Consider the following 16,288-nt stretch of genomic DNA (forward strand, 5'->3'; position numbering starts at 1 on the left):
GCTAATGTGTAATCTTAGCTAGTGTTCTAAAATGATGTGAAAAATCCTAGTTGTCAATTTTTAAAGTCATAAATTAATAATAACATATGTCAGTGTCACGTTTTTATTGGGTATGAGGGGACAAAGTAATAGATTCGGTTAAGTTACTTAACAAAAATTGATTTCATGGAGTAAACTGTTATTTTGGCTTACCCTGAAGGCTAATAAATTACTTTTTATATCAAAAAAAGTGATTTATAATTTAAGACAATTATAAGGACCTATAAATTATTTTTTATATTACTGGAAATGATTTGCAACCAATGAACCAATTTTTGCAGTTATCCCTACTAAAAATGAACAATTGGCCTATTAAAGAAGTCAAAGATGACCACCGATCTCATCCTGCCGTTGATCTCCTGTTAGTTAATTAGATCATTTCTCTCTAAGTCTCTTCTCTTTCTTTGTACGAAGTACGAACAAATATACATACTGGGAGGAGGTTGCTGTTGAATCGTTGATGGATCTCTCACTCTCTTCGTCGTCTTTAATTCCAATCTCAACCCCCTTCAAATCCCGCACTTTCACGCACTACCCAAATCCCCCCAGCTTCAATTCCAAATCCAGAAACTTTCAAAGCAAGCCGCTGATTTCGCACCAAAACCGTCCATTCAGAGCTCAATCCTCCAACGGAACCACCCCCAATGACGGTTTTGTCCTCGAAGACGTCCCTCACTTGACCGATTTCCTCCCCGCCTTGCCGGTACCCCTCCCCTTTAATTCTCACTCTTCAACAAAAACGAAGACATAAGTTGTTGTTTCTAAATTCATCTTCTCTTTCTTTTCTTTTCTTCAGTCGTATCCGAATCCACTGCAAAGCAGCAAAGCCTACGCGATTGTCAGGTATATATATATATGTTCATTTGTATTTGTTAATGGTTGCTTGGTGTTTTGTGTGCGATAATTTCTTGTTTTTATAGGGAAACTTTTGTGAGACCTGAAGATGTGGTTGCGCAGAAAGTGAGTGAGCCTTTTTTCTCTTACAACCAAAAACTACAAATAAATAAATAAATAAATAAATAAAAATTACTAAATTATCTTGAATTGCCTCCAGATTGTTGTTCAAAGAGATAGTCCGAGAGGAATACATTTTCGGCGTGCAGGGCCTCAAGAAAAGGTGTGGGTTTTCTCCTCTGAAACCACCATGTCCTTGTGGGATCACAAAGTAAGCTGATAAAAAGGGTGTTTTTGTAATGTTCAGGTTTATTTCAAGTCGGATGAAGCGCGTGCCTGCATAGTGACATGTGGGGGTTTATGCCCAGGGATCAATACGGTGATTCGAGAGATTGTATGCGGGTTGAACAGCATGTATGGCGTCGAGGACATACTTGGAATCCAGGTGAATTAATTTAGTGACTCACTGTGCCCAGTAATTGAGTTATTTTATTTTTTTATTTTTCATAATATTACTAGAAATAGAGCTCAAGAAAAAGTTTCAAACAAGATCTTTATATATTAGTATTGCCTGCAAAATAAATATATCAACTTCGAAATACTTATATGCCGAGAGAAACACAAAAAAATCACTAATTTTCTATCACAGTGTGATTCAATTGTGTATAAAAAAAAATTCCAGTTTGATCAACAGAAATGATACAAGCATAGAAGGGAAACCAATAAAAAGTAATTGAATTATAATATTAATATTAAGTTTAAATTAATAAATAAAGATATCTAATTGATAAACCAAAAGTGATAATGAACGTTGTATAATTGTATTGAGTAATGGTAAGAAAGTTGTTGACTTGTTTTGGTCTTTGTGGAGGGTGAGAGACCAATCAATAGACCTCACATTGGGGGCGCAGGGCTGATTTTTTAGTTTTGTTGCTTGTAACCCAATTACCTATGTGTATTATATACCTCTTGTAGATGCTTCATTTTTCGTTATCAAAATTAAGAACTGAAACCTAGGCTCTAGATCTAGAGCCTCCTTCCATGATATGATGTCTTTGACTTTGGTTAATTTTTAATGTTCTTAATATCTGTTTTGCTCCTTGTTTGGTTCATCATAACTCTACCTAATTGATTCATTTGGGTTTCAGTTTGTATTCCTTTTCTAATCTTGGTGATTACTTTGCTTGATCTGAGCAGTAAGTGTATGGCCTCCTTGGTTTCCTAGGATAGGGTAGCCAATCCTTGACATAAGGTAGTTGCTTTACTTGATCAACTGGTCATTTGATGGATATCTACTTGGGTAATGTTATGCATTTGTCTACAGGTAAATTAAATTTGATAACGAATTTATTTATTTGTTAATGTTACACACTTGTCAACAAGGAAAAAAAAGGTGACTATTGAGTAGAGATCACATTTGGTAGCCACTCTCTTAGGAAAATAGTTGTGACGCTATGTGCATGAGAAATAGGCTTGGTAGAGAGTGGTGGTGGACTCTAAATATGACATTTCAGTGGGAGGGTGGTGTTCTAATGAGCCTCTTGGGGTGTTCGGGGTGGGGCTATGAAAGAATATTAGGAGGGGTTAAGAGGAAGTTTTCAAAGTCATACCAGATTTGAGGTGGGTGATAACTCTAAAGTTAGATTCAAAGATGATCAAGGGTCCAATTACATATGCGTGTTATTTGAACACGATTAAATTTGCCAAGTAGATACGGCCCATAAAGAGGCATTTCCATATTTATTTGGTGTTACTTGCGTAAATGATGCTTCTGTTGTGGCCCCTTTAGAACTTTGTGCTAATTCCAATCAATGGAACATGAACTTTTTTAGATTGGCTCATGATTGGGAGATGGATGTGTTTGCCTCATTCTTCATGGTGTTATCTTCAGCTAGGGTGAGGCGGAAAAGTGAAGATAAGCTATGGTGGGTCCCCTCTAGAAGAGAAGAGGTTGTTTGTGCAAAGAATACAAAGGATATGAAAAACTGCTTTGGAATGAATGATCCAAGCATGAATGTATATTCCTTTATATAGTTGTACAATGGTTCTTAGTAAGGTAAGTTACAATGAATGTATCCCTATACAGCAAAGGAAAGTATCAAAGGAAATGATAATAAGGGAGAATCATATGACCGTTGCTCTGTACAAGGCAACTCTGTACAATATCTAGGAGATTTGGTGAGCTGGTGATTGTGCAATGAATTGCACAATCACTGGGCCATGATGCTTGGGATTGAGAATCATCATGCAATCAACTGATTGCATGATGTTTGGGATCTTTATTGTTGATTGCATGATCTCCTTGATATGCTGTCTTTACAGTTTGAGGTTAGGTCCTTCTACAGTGCCTTGGTCTGTAGTGAAGGCTTCCGCTTTTCTTGGAAGAGTGTTTGGTGGTTCCTTTGAGGATGGCCTTCTTCACTTGGTCGGCAGCTTTAGGAAAGCTATTTACCATAAAAATCTCAAGAAGCAGCATGTATTGTGGTTGACAGGTGTTGCATGTGTAAAAGGAATGGGGAGACCGTGGACTATCTTCTTCTCCATTGTGAGGTAATATGGAATGTTTTCTTTAGTCGATTTGGGTTATGCATAGACGAGTAGTTGACTTGTATGCTTGTTGGTAGACTACTGACAGTACTCAAAGTGTTGCTGTGTGGAAGATGGTGCATTCATGCCTTTTATGGTGTCTATGGAAGAAAATGAATGACAGAAGTTTTGAGGATTGTAGGAGGACATTGGAGGAGATTAAGTTCTTTTTCTTCAAAATTTTTTATCTTGGACAGCTGCTTTTATTTCTCCTTTGGCAATTAGTAATCATGATTTCTTTGTTATTTTTGCTCATTCTAGTTATATGTTTTCTCTTGTATACTTCGTTTGTACTGGGGGACGCTTTACGCTTTTAATGATATCTCAATTACTTAATAAAAAAAATAAAAATTGGATGGTGTAAGGGATGCTTCTTTGTGAAAGAATGCAATTTACTTGTTTGATTCATTTGGGTGGTGAGAAATTAAAAGTAGAGAAAATTATGTGTTTGGTTTGTGGATTTCAATCAGTATAATTACCAACAAAGATTTCATTGAGGTTATCCAAATTTTCAAATAAAAGTTTTCTGGTATGCTTTAAAGGAACTAATTATTGTTTGGATAAAGTTCACTTAACCCCCTCAAACTACCACCCCAATGACAATCTACCCCCCAAACTATCAATTGCGACAATTTACCCCCCAAACTACCAAAACAATGACAATGGACCCCCCAATACTAGCAAAGTGACGAAATTACCCCTATATAATTTTCAATAAGACAAAAATACCCTTAATTTTTTGAAAGAAAAAAAAAATTAGTATTTTTGTTTTTATTTTAGTAAGGGTAATTTCGTCATTTTGTTAAAAGTAAGGGTACATTGTCATTGTTTTGGTAGTTTAGGGGGTAAATTGTTGCAATTGATAGTTTGGGGAGTAAATTGTTATTAGAGTGGTAGTTTGAGGGGGTTAAGTGGACTTTACCCTTATTGTTTTTATGTGCTTATGCATTTAATGTATTAGCACTTTACAATATGCATACCATTTTATTGTTGAAACAGGGAGGATATCGAGGCTTTTATTCTAAGAATACCATCAAATTGACACCTAAAGTTGTCAATGATATTCATAAACGTGGTGGCACCTTTCTTCGCACTTCACGAGGAGGTCATGATACCAGTAAGATAGTTGATAACATTCAGGACCGGGGAATAAATCAGGTGGACCTATGATCTGTTTTTTATTTTTTTTTATTTTTTTATTTTCACTATCTGGGATGCTTTAAGTTATTGATAGATTGGAAAACCAACAAAAAAGGAAAAAAAAAAAAGGAAGAGGAGTTTGATAAGAAAAAATTTGAACTCTTATGGGGTTTTAGGTGTACATTATTGGAGGAGATGGTACCCAAAAAGGAGCAGCTCTGATTTCCAAGGTAATTGGTTCCTTTAACATGGTTTCCTTCTATTCTTTTTCTGCTTGTCTATCTGGATATGTTCAGCATATGATCTAACATGAGCGTATTTTTCTCAAGGAAGTTGAGAAGCGTGGTCTTCAAGTGTCAGTTGCTGGGATTCCCAAGACAATTGATAATGATATTGCTGTAAGTTATATTAACCAATCCTTATCTTGGTAATTATGCATGTTGCCATATACTCATGATGATGTCAAATGAGTAGCTGAAGCCTTAGATTTAGTGTCCGAATTTTAATGGTTCCACTAAATTAATAAACGGGTTATATGAACTTTGTCGAAATTATCTTCATCTTATAGTCATTGTTTGTTAAAGGTTATTACTCTTAATGGTTAATTGATCATTGAGTATCCTTTGACTCATGAGAAGATGGATTGGAAGAAGAGAATCAAGCCTGCAATAGCTGCTAGATAACCTCTTTTTGCATTCTAAATAAAAAGCCTTTTTGTATTTGGATAAATCTTCTTCACTTGTATCCAAACTTGGATTTCTCTGAATCTTCCTTGAAAGAAAAAGTGGTTCACAAGCCACTACATCTCTGAATCACATATGAATCTCTCTCGACTATTTTTGAATTTGAATGGCATTTGCATGCACTTTTCTATTGGGAAAATAGCATTCTTTTCCAATCAATTTTTTTTTTTTTGCTTTTCTTGTCCTCCCTTTTTCTACCTTACATTTTTGGGTCTCTAGAACTAGGAGCTAAACTCAGATTTTTCAGGAAACACACAAAACATTTCGAATCTGGTTATGTTTGGCATATTTTTTTGTGAGTTACTTTTGCCTTTTTATGCTGATATGGCAAATCAATGTTTTCATGTTGCTTTTCATCTTACTTTTTGGACAATTATCTGATCAATTTTGGACATTACATTAAAAGAAGATGGGTTCTTCATTTTAATTTGGTGGCATAATTTTGCATGATTTGTTTTAGGTCATAGACAAATCTTTTGGTTTTGATACTGCTGTTGAAGAAGCTCAAAGGGCTATTAATGCTGCACATGTGGAGGTTGAAAGTGTGGAAAACGGAGTTGGAATTGTTAAACTCATGGGCAGATACAGTGGTATGTGTGTTGTTGAACTGCACTTAGCATAAAGCATTTTATAGGATTCTGAGCATTCGATTTTATTTCTTCTGAGCTTTATAAAATTTCTCTTTGCAGGTTTCATTGCCATGTATGCAACTTTAGCAAGTCGAGACGTGGTAATACCCCAGTCCCATCTCACAGTAAACAACCATTTACTTTTGATCTTAATGGTCGCTGCATAAAATTTTAGTGCTATTCAAATGCATCGTGCAATGTGATGAATATACATGAAGAAATCATTGAGGAGATAATAACAATCAACTAATGATAAACTTGGCTAAGAACACAATTTTGAGATATTGGTTTGATTTCATAAAGAAATGAGTTTTTGACTAAATTATTGAGTAAATGGACTGATGGCATGTGGGATCTTAAGGAATAGCCTTTTCAAATTGTTTTCTGTTCCCCATCTCAATGTCTTCTACTGGAAATTCTTTATCATACTTAATAAAAAAACAAAAGAAGAAGTATAAATTAAATGGACTGAAGCTATTGCTGACACAAGCAGTCTGATTTGGAGGGGGGGTTGAAACCTGAGTAGTTCTTTAGCTTCTTCCATATAAATACAGGACTGAACTGCCAGCAAAAGGAGAGAAATCCAAGATTAAATTATGCTGTAGTAATAGAAATCTTTTTTTTTTCTTAAAAAGAAAAAGAAAAAGAAAAGAAGGAATACACTCTCATAAAGAGAGAAGTTCATTTAAGGAAAAGAGTTGGAATTCACTACAAAATCAAGAGGAACTGTAGAAAATAGGACTGTATATTGAAACACACATAAAACTGTATAGGAGGGGCCTATATATGGGCCAGCTAACATAGCAGTAAATACAATAAATCAATATGGGCCTACAATACTCTGCCTACAATAGAACATAATGACCACAATACAATGTGGGACATATAGACATCATCCCCACCTCAAACTCAAGGTGAAGTTCAAGAGACTAACTTGAGTAAGGAGACAAAATCGCAAAAACACCTTGGAGGATGTGACTTTGTGAAAGAGGTCCATGAGATGATCATGAGACGCAATAGAATGAAGTTGTAGTGAGCAATGAAGAAGATGATGGCGGACAAAGTGACAATCAATCTCAATATGTTTGGTTCGTTCGTGGAAAACATCATTATGGGCCATCTGAATAGCACTCCTGTTGTTGTAGGATAGAAGAGTTGCAGAGGAGAGAGAAACCCATATCTTTTAATAGCCATCACAACCAAAGAAGCTCCAAGGTGGTGTCAACTAGAGCACAATATTTTGCCTTAGTGCTAGATCAAGCAACACTAGTCTGTTGCTTACTTCACCAAGAGACAAGAGAAGTGCCAAGTTGGAAACAATAACCAGTGATAGAACGATGATATGTAGGATCACCTGCCCAATCGTCATCAAAATAAGCGTGCAACTTAAAGAGGGGATTGCGAGGAGAAGTGTAGACCATGAAACAGTGACTCCTTGAAATAGCGAAGAAAGTGAAACATGGCAGCAAAATGAGCAGAATGTGGAGCATCCATGAACTAACTCACTTGATGGACAACATATGAGATAGCAGCCTCAGTGACAGTAAAATAGACAAGACTGTCAACCAACTGCCAATACAACGTAGGATCATGAAGAGGTTCACCATCATGAGGATTGAGGAGAGCAGATCAGAGATATACATGGCTTGTGTCAAATGATAACCATCAAAAGAAGAAGAAATCTTAAGACCGAGAAAGTAGCTAAGAGGGCCAAGATGCTTCATCTCAAAATGCTGAGAATATGATTGTATATAGATGTGTACAGGAGGGATCTATATATAGAGGCCAACTAACCTAGCATTACATACAATAAACCAACATGGGACCGCAGTACAATATAATGACCACAATACAATGTGGGACATATAACCTAATAGGAACAATTTTCTAGAAAAGGGAGAAACTCTTTTGGAGAGAGAGAATTCTGCTGGAAAAGAGCAAAGTGCTTCTGAGACAATCTTGTCTACCTTTTCTTGAAGAAACTGTAATGGAGAAACATGGGTAGATGAGTATGCAAAGGAGAAATTCTAGAAAACATCTTTCTTCGTTTTTTATCGATATGCATCAATGAAGCAAAAGCAATTTTTTGTTTCTTTTTATTGCTCTCTTTCTTTTGTTTTTCTTTGTAATTTTTTTTTCCTTTGAGAACCAGGCGTACTTCTTGTAAGTTATGTTTGACAATTGAGCTTTTGCTTGATAAGAAGTGAGATCCCACAGTCAAAACCTACCTATTGGGCTTTTGCTTTATTAGGAAGTAAGATCATACAGTCAAAACCTATTTTCTAAAGCAATTTTAGTCTTCAAAATTCTTTGCCTGGCAACTGTTTAAGGTTGAAATTGTATCATCATTTGTTGTTGAGGAAATCATGATTTTCTGTGAGATAATAAACAATAGGAATGAAAGGTTTGGGAGAAGAGAAATCGTTGGCTTTTAAAAAAAAAAAAAATCAGATATTTTGCAAAAGTTAAATTGCGGTATGAATTATGTATTTATTAGATTGTTCAAGAAGTTGGATATCTATCTGAAAAATTTGACCACCCTATTTATTAATTGTTGAAGAAGGAAACCAGTTGCGTAGAATTTGGCAAAGTTTTGGAACTGGACCAATTTGGCAGACATCCTAATGGGTTATTGCAATTTGTATCCATATTCCTTATAGAAAAATTGTACTGGGCGGGGAAAAAATAGTACTGGATTGTGGAAATCAGTGGTTGCATGCTCATTTCAGTTTGCGGAAATAATTTGGGAAAAGTACATTTACCCCCTCCTCCTCTAACTACCAAGCAATTCGCAACTAATGAACTCTCAATTGTTGTAATGTCACCCCAAATTACCATTGAGGTTGCAATGTCCCTCTTTTGAGCAAAAAATGACCCCAAAAAAAATTATCCACAATAAAAAAATTTAGAACAAAAAAGGGCCAAAAAAAAAAAAAATCAGAAAAAAAAAAAAAAAAATTGTAGAAAAGTAAAAGAAGAAAAAAATTCAGGAATTTTTTTTTCTTCATTTTTTCTAAATTTTTTATCAAGTGTATTTTTGTCATTTTTTGCACAAAATGGGACATTGCAACCCCAATGATAGTTTAGGGGATTGCAACAATTGAAAGTTCAGAGGGACATTGCAAATTGCTTGGTAATTACAGGGTAAATGTACTTTTCACAAATAATTAACTATAGTTGTGGGCTCATTTTCCTACAACCTTTCATTGTACAGTGAGTGATGCTGTGTGCTTATTTTTTCTAAATTCCAGGTCGTGGGATTTTTCATTAATTAGAGTTCACTTTCATTTTTGTGTCATGTTAATACATATTGCTTTGCTGTTTATCCACTATAATTTTTGCTGCTTTTTCAAAAGTAAACAGGTGATATGGTGGTTGGATGCTTTTGTAGTGTAAATGTTATTGCAAAATCTAATGATCAGTTTTGGGATGTAACAGGATTGTTGCTTGATTCCAGAGTCTCCATTCTATTTGGAAGGCCGCGGTGGGCTTTTTGAATTTGTTGAAGAGAGACTTAAAGAAAATGGACATATGGTTATTGTGTTAGCAGAAGGAGCAGGGCAGGATTATGTTTCTCAGGACTCGCATCCGGTTGATGAGAAAGATGCATCGGGAAACAGGCTCCTACTAGATGTTGGTCTATGGTTATCTCATAAGATCAAGGTGCAGTTGAAATTGTTACGTTCTTGTTTGCCTTGTGTTTTTTATCTTCATTTAAGACTTTATGCATGAGGCTTTTGGGGCACATTGTTGGCATTGTAGTGGATAGCGATTGTTTAGAATTCTTTTCTTGACACCCAACCTTGTATATTTTCTTTCGTTCTGTTTATGAACTTGTATGAACTTGTACATTTAGTTTCAAAAACTGATTTAATGGGAGGAGACTTTGTAGGTTTATAGAACCATTTCGTTGGGATCACTTCCATCAATGTTTGAAATTGATTATTACTTGGCATCAAATAGTTGTAGCTTGAAACTTTTTGATCATTGCATTTCAAATTCAGTAACAGTGCCCGTATAAAATAGAATCATATTAATACAGAGTCTGGACCTAGATCATTTTCTTTCATGTTTTGACACCACTAGTTTTTGGATTCCAGAGATGATCTAGGCCTTTCGTGACTGATTTCTACTTATTTTTCTGAATGTTGCAAAGCCAATATGATCGCAGCAGCCCATCTAACATGATAATTGCTAAAAGGAATGCCTGACTGTTACTTTTTTTTTTTTAAGAATAATGTAAATATTGGAAAAAAAAAAAAAAATTATTCACGGTACCGTGTTGACCCTGTCATGCACCGACTCTCAAACTTGCATGTTCTCTTTTACCTGATGAGTAAGTGTGGTCAGTTCATCCATTATTTTGTTTGATTTCAAAACCTCTTTTTATTTTAATGAAGATGATTTCTCTTTTCCTACAATCTGTTTCATGCTATTAATTATTTTTGGTCTGTGTATTTCACACATGTTACAGGAACATTTTACAGATGTTAAGAAGATGGCGATAAATATGAAGTATATAGGTATCTTCCAAAGTGGTATTTGATTTTTGCTTATTCGCTGCAGTGCACTGGACTCGTAAATGACTTTCACATCTCCTAATACTATTTGCTGTATGGTTATATATTAACGGTTTTGGAATTTGGAGAGTCAAAAATATGCTTGCCAGCAATGGTTTTAGTTTTGTGAAAAGTTCAGAAGTTGGACAGCTGTAGCGCTGTACAAGTTTGAGCTGGTCATCTGGAAAAATCATTTGCAGAGAACTCAGCAGAGTATGAAAATAGATATTGGAAATCTGACTTGTTAAATTCATAATAATCTATTGTTGGCAAAATATGGCTTAATTTCTATCAGGTTTTGGCTGAAAATTTTGTTCTTTTTTCATTCGGCTTATATACAACAGATTCATTAGCCGTGCATGAGTTTCCATATGTTAGAACACATTTGAAAATTTACCCATATGCATCAAGAATTAGCAATGCTCCCTATGATAATTTTCATTGGGTGGTTTGTCTTTAGGATTCTAATGATGGAAAACTGAAAATTGTGGAGTTGTAAGTGCATTAAAACAGTTTTTTTTTTTTTTTGCACGCATTTGTTGGGTTAATGAGAGTTGGCACCATGACCATTGACTGACATACAACTTTAGATAATTTCCTAATAAAATAAAGTTCCTTCAAAACGAGGTTTTTTAGTTTAAATTCATAATAATCTATTGTTGGCAAAATATGGCTTAATTTCTATCAGGTTTTGGCTGAAAATTTTGTTCTTTTTTCATTCGGCTTATATACAACAGATTCATTAGCCGTGCATGAGTTTCCATATGTTAGAACACATTTGAAAATTTACCCATATGCATCAAGAATTAGCAATGCTCCCGGTGATAATTTTCATTGGGTGGTTTGTCTTTAGGATTCTAATGATGGAAAACTGAAAATTGTGGAGTTGTAAGTGCATTAAAACAGTTTTTTTTTTTTTTTTGCACGCATTTGTTGGGTTAATGAGAGTTGACACCATGACCATTGACTGACATACAACTTTAGATAATTCCCTAATAAAATAAAGTTCCTTCAAAACAAGGCTTTTTAGTTTAAATTCATAATAATCTATTGTTGGCAAAATATGGCTTAATTTCTATTAGGTTTTGGCTGAAAATTTTGTTCTTTTTTCATTCGGCTTATATACAACAGATTCATTAGCCGTGCATGAGTTTCCATATGTTAGAACACATTTGAAAATTTACCCATATGCATCAAGAATTAGCAATGCTCCCTGTGATAATTTTCATTGGGTGGTTTGTCTTTAGGTTCTAATGATGGAAAACTGAAAATTGTGGAGTTGTAAGTGCATTAAAACAGTTTTTTTTTTTTTTGCACGCATTTGTTGGGGTAATGAGAGCTGACACCATGACCATTGACTGACATACAACTAGTATTTAGATAATTCCCTAATAAAATAAAGTTCCTTCAAAACGAGTCTTGTTTAGGTTTGTAGAAGTTTGGAAATCTTTTTCTTTTTAGTTTTTATTTTTTATTTTTTATTTTTCTCTGATACACAAATTCAATGAAGAAAACACCAAGGGGTACAACTCTGTACTCTAAGAGTATACAATTTTATTCGCTCTTCATTGTTATGTCACACCCATTGATCATGTGATCTCTCTACGTTCACTTATAGTGGGAGTTATGCTTTATTTTGTATTGTCTTACAAGCATTGCACTAAGATCTCTCTCTGTACCAAATTATTTATGTCATTTTAGATATTGTTGTACAAAAGCATAGATGACCTTGATAATATTAGCCCTTCATGTGTTATATATTTTATCAGAAAGAAAATGATGCATGATCATTGCCCAAGAATTTGTTAATTGTTGAAATCATATTCATGAAAGTATATGTCATATCTCAAATTGTGAAAAATAATCGCATAATAGGTGGGCAAGTTATGAAGGTGTGTATGTATCAAATCCCACATTGGTTATGTACTTGGTAAGATTAGACTATATAAGTGACTTAAGGGAGTTCCAATTATAATTTCATCTAGTCTTTTTGGAGCATAGCTCTGATATCACTAGCGTTTTCCAAGGTTATGACATTGTACATGTCATGAAATGTTGTTGCTGATAGCCTTATGTAACCTTCTAGAAATTATCTGTTTATATCTTTTCACTTTATATTTTAACTTTATGTCCCCCTCTCTCAATAATTAGAAAAATGTTGTTACAAAAATACCTTTAGTAACTGTTTTATACTGCTCCCAAGATTTCTCATATCTTTAACTGCTTATTACATTTTAACGGAGTTGCTTGAAAGTCTCTTTACACTGCTAAGCAACCAAGATGGGACCATCTCCATCCTAGTCTCTTATTGTAATTACTTTAAGTTTTATATGTCTTAATCTTTTACTTGTATACCTTTTTTCTACAGATCCAACATACATGATTCGAGCTATTCCAAGCAATGCATCAGACAATGTCTACTGTACCCTTCTTGCTCATAGTGCTGTTCATGGGGCCATGGCTGGATACACTGGTTTCACCGTTGGACCTGTGAACAGCAGACATGCATATATTCCAATTTCTGTAAGCGTCTCTCCACATTCTGAGTTTTTCTTTTGCTTTTCTTTACTCCTCTCTTTCGGGTAAGTTACAGACGAACCCAATGAGTCTTGAATCCACTACTCACCTTCCCCACCCATTCTTTGTGGACAGAGAAAGTTCCATTTGAGCTAGAGCTCACAAGCTTCGAGTTTATCTTTGAAAATATTTCTCGTATTTATAAATCTAGTCAGTGATTGAACTTTAGAGTGATTGAACTTTAGAATTCAGTTGGAGACTCATAAATTCTGGCTAGTTTCATATTTTCATTTGTAAAGTTCTTTGAATAGATATTATAGAAGTCTGGACTCAACAGTCACTATTTTTTCAACAGTAATGGTAGTGTAGACAAGATCGGTGGGACTATATAATGGTGGGTGTTGATACAACCATTTACATTAAGGACACTGATACATAGGGTTAGAGTGTGAATATCATTTGGTATTTTCTCATTACGATTAGAATATATAAGGTTTCTGTGAGTTTGAGAAGGGTGATTTGGACTAGATGGGTTAAACGAGAATATTCAATCTCATTTTAGTATAGTATAAGAAACTATTACAGGAAAAATACTAATTTGCTGCTGCTGGCTTGCACAGTCTAGCCTTGGAATTCTCTTTACATTACGTCCTTGGTTTGAGACATGGGTGCAAGTTGGAAACCGTAACTTGTCATATTTTGGTTATGGCTGATGCCCATCAGAGAATTGTTACCAGCCATTCTGCTGTCAATTATCTACTAGTTCAGTTTGAATCATTAGGTTTTACATTTATGCAAGGAGCCTAGGTTGGCAGTTACTGAACTTTCAAATATTAGACCATGATAGATATAATTAGAAGATGGTGGAGTACTTCACTGTTCCTATCCATCTCCAGAATATGTCATTAGCTGATATGCTTGACCATACGAGGACTTAAGATCTGAAAATATACTTCTTTTTTAAGGGTAGTGGTCACCAAATTTCCTGCATGAAGAAGAGTCCCTTGTTTTTTCTTCCTCTTAATTGTAATGGGTCTGATTTGGAGGCCAATGATTTTGAGCTAGTAGCTTCTTTTCTTCTGTGTATTTGAGTGAATTTTTCCCCCTGTTCTATACTCTAACTTCACTATAGTATATGCAGTATGTTCTTCCACATTTTTTTTTTTCATTCTTTTTTTGTTTTGATAATCGTTCTGCTACATTGTTAAGTCAGAAATCTTGGTATGAATGGAATAACGTGGCTTTTGCAGCATGTGACTGAGACACAAAACACAGTGAAGCTGACAGATAGAATGTGGGCTAGACTTCTGGCTTCAACAAATCAACCTAGTTTCTTGAACCGTGATGAGGTGATCCCAGAAAAAGTTGATCAAGAACTATCGAAGGCATGAAGATTACATCAATCTAGATATTACGGATGGCACCATTTCTTGGTTCTTACATTTGTGGTCAGAGCTCCTGATCTTGCAATTCTGAAAGGTTCTCTGGTTGCTCTCCTTACATGGAATATCTTTTGAGTACACAAGGTGGCTCAAAGTCAAGGTATGAGATATTATGACTTGGCTGCTGTCATCTTAAGTTTGAGTATTCCAAGATAATTTGATTATAAATGATTTTATTGGAAGATTTCTTAGATTCAAAGGATATCTCAATGTATTCTCCAACAATGGCTCATCTCAATTATTTTGAAATCTAATATAAAATCTCTATTAAATCTTATTGGCCCTTATTTTTGTTTAATATTTCGGAGTATTTATAGATTTATGCCTAGCCTTTTTTGTTTTTCTTTTTTTATTACCCTTTATTTCGTTTTATTAGGCTTTATTTTTAGGGAAAAGTGAAAAATTAGTCCTTTTGGTTTACCTAATTTACAATTAGCTCTTTGTGATATCAAAATGAACCCAAAGATCTCCGAAGTATCCCAAAAAAACAATTTAGTCCATTAAGTCAAATTTCATCCACTAATTTAGCAGATTTTGTTAGTGTAACACTGACGTAAATATGACAAGTATCACAATTTTATTGGTTCTAACATTTCATATTATCATAATCTGTTAAGTCAGTGAACAAAATTTGATTGTAGGGACTAAATTATTTTTTTGGTATACCTTAGGTACCTTTGATTTCATTTTGATACTACATGAAGTTAATTAAAAATCAAGTAAATCACATGGGCTAATTTTGCTTTTTTTTTTTTCTTCTTATTTTTAATTCCCACAAATAAAGTGCAACCTAAAAAATTCGTGTAACTACTTCAAATCAATAGGGTAAAATAACAGTAGGAAAAAAATGATCTTTAAATCAATGTCATCCACTCTGTTGTCTCTACATAATTAACATCAAAGATTTGGTTCGGGTAAACAGAAAAGAGAATAACTTATATATGGAGGTTGCACAAAAGTCACATTTTGTGCCATCAATAAAAAGTTGACACATCATCTAATTTTATTAGACTTATACTTAAAACAAAAACTCAACCACACCAGATTACACTTTAATAAAATAAAAAATTAATTTTTTTTTTGTTTTAAAAAAAAAAAAAAAACAGAATTGAAGGGGTGGCCCCTCCCCCACTTTGGGTGGCTGCGCGGCCACCCCCATGGCCTGGGGCTGGCGGCCAGCCACCCCAAGTGGGGGAGGGGTGGCTAGCCAGCCACCCCTTCAATTTTGTTTTTTATTTTTTTTTTATAATTAATTTGTATTTATAATCTGGTGTAGTTAGGCTTTTTTAAAAAAAGTTAAGTTTGATAAATTTAGCTTAGGTGTCACATTCTCATTGGTGGCACAAAACTCACATTTTGTGTAACTTTCCTATACACCTTATTCTCAACAGAAAAAGGTAATAAAAGAAGAGAAACTATTCAGCCGACATCAGCAATCAATCATAGATTTGGTCCTTAAATTATGTGCTTAAAGTCAAATGTTGTCCGTAAACTATTGATGATGATGTCTAATAATAGTTGAGTGATTTCAATGAAATGGCCCTAGATATTCGAGAAAATTTTTTTGACTTATAATTAATTATTATAATTTCTAATACAAGTCAAAAGACTTTTTTCGGTAATTAACTTTGACGGCAAGGAAAAGGGTAAATATTGGACCAGTCTTAAACCCTGGTAAACTAACTTAACATAAAATTAAAAATAGAGATATGTTATAGTGCAATAAAAAGACTATTTTT

The 16,288-nt window shown here is 34.4% G+C and overlaps 1 protein-coding gene across 1 annotated transcript; it reads left to right on the plus strand.

Moving 5' to 3' along the window:
• The first annotated feature begins 409 nt into the window (after window positions 1-409).
• On the plus strand, window positions 410-14,826 carry LOC132190597 (ATP-dependent 6-phosphofructokinase 4, chloroplastic). Its single transcript, XM_059605632.1, has 14 exons — window positions 410-742; window positions 836-882; window positions 960-999; window positions 1,094-1,156; window positions 1,241-1,378; window positions 4,519-4,677; window positions 4,836-4,889; window positions 4,989-5,057; window positions 5,863-5,992; window positions 6,092-6,132; window positions 9,470-9,694; window positions 10,506-10,554; window positions 12,959-13,113; window positions 14,358-14,826. Exons 1-14 carry the CDS (start codon window positions 500-502, stop codon window positions 14,496-14,498), a joined length of 1,554 nt encoding a protein of 517 aa, XP_059461615.1. The 5' UTR covers window positions 410-499; the 3' UTR covers window positions 14,499-14,826.
• Window positions 14,827-16,288: the final 1,462 nt, after the last annotated feature.

This window comes from Corylus avellana, chromosome ca8, assembly GCF_901000735.1.
Source record: "Corylus avellana chromosome ca8, CavTom2PMs-1.0".
Classification (NCBI taxonomy): Eukaryota; Viridiplantae; Streptophyta; class Magnoliopsida; order Fagales; family Betulaceae; genus Corylus; species Corylus avellana.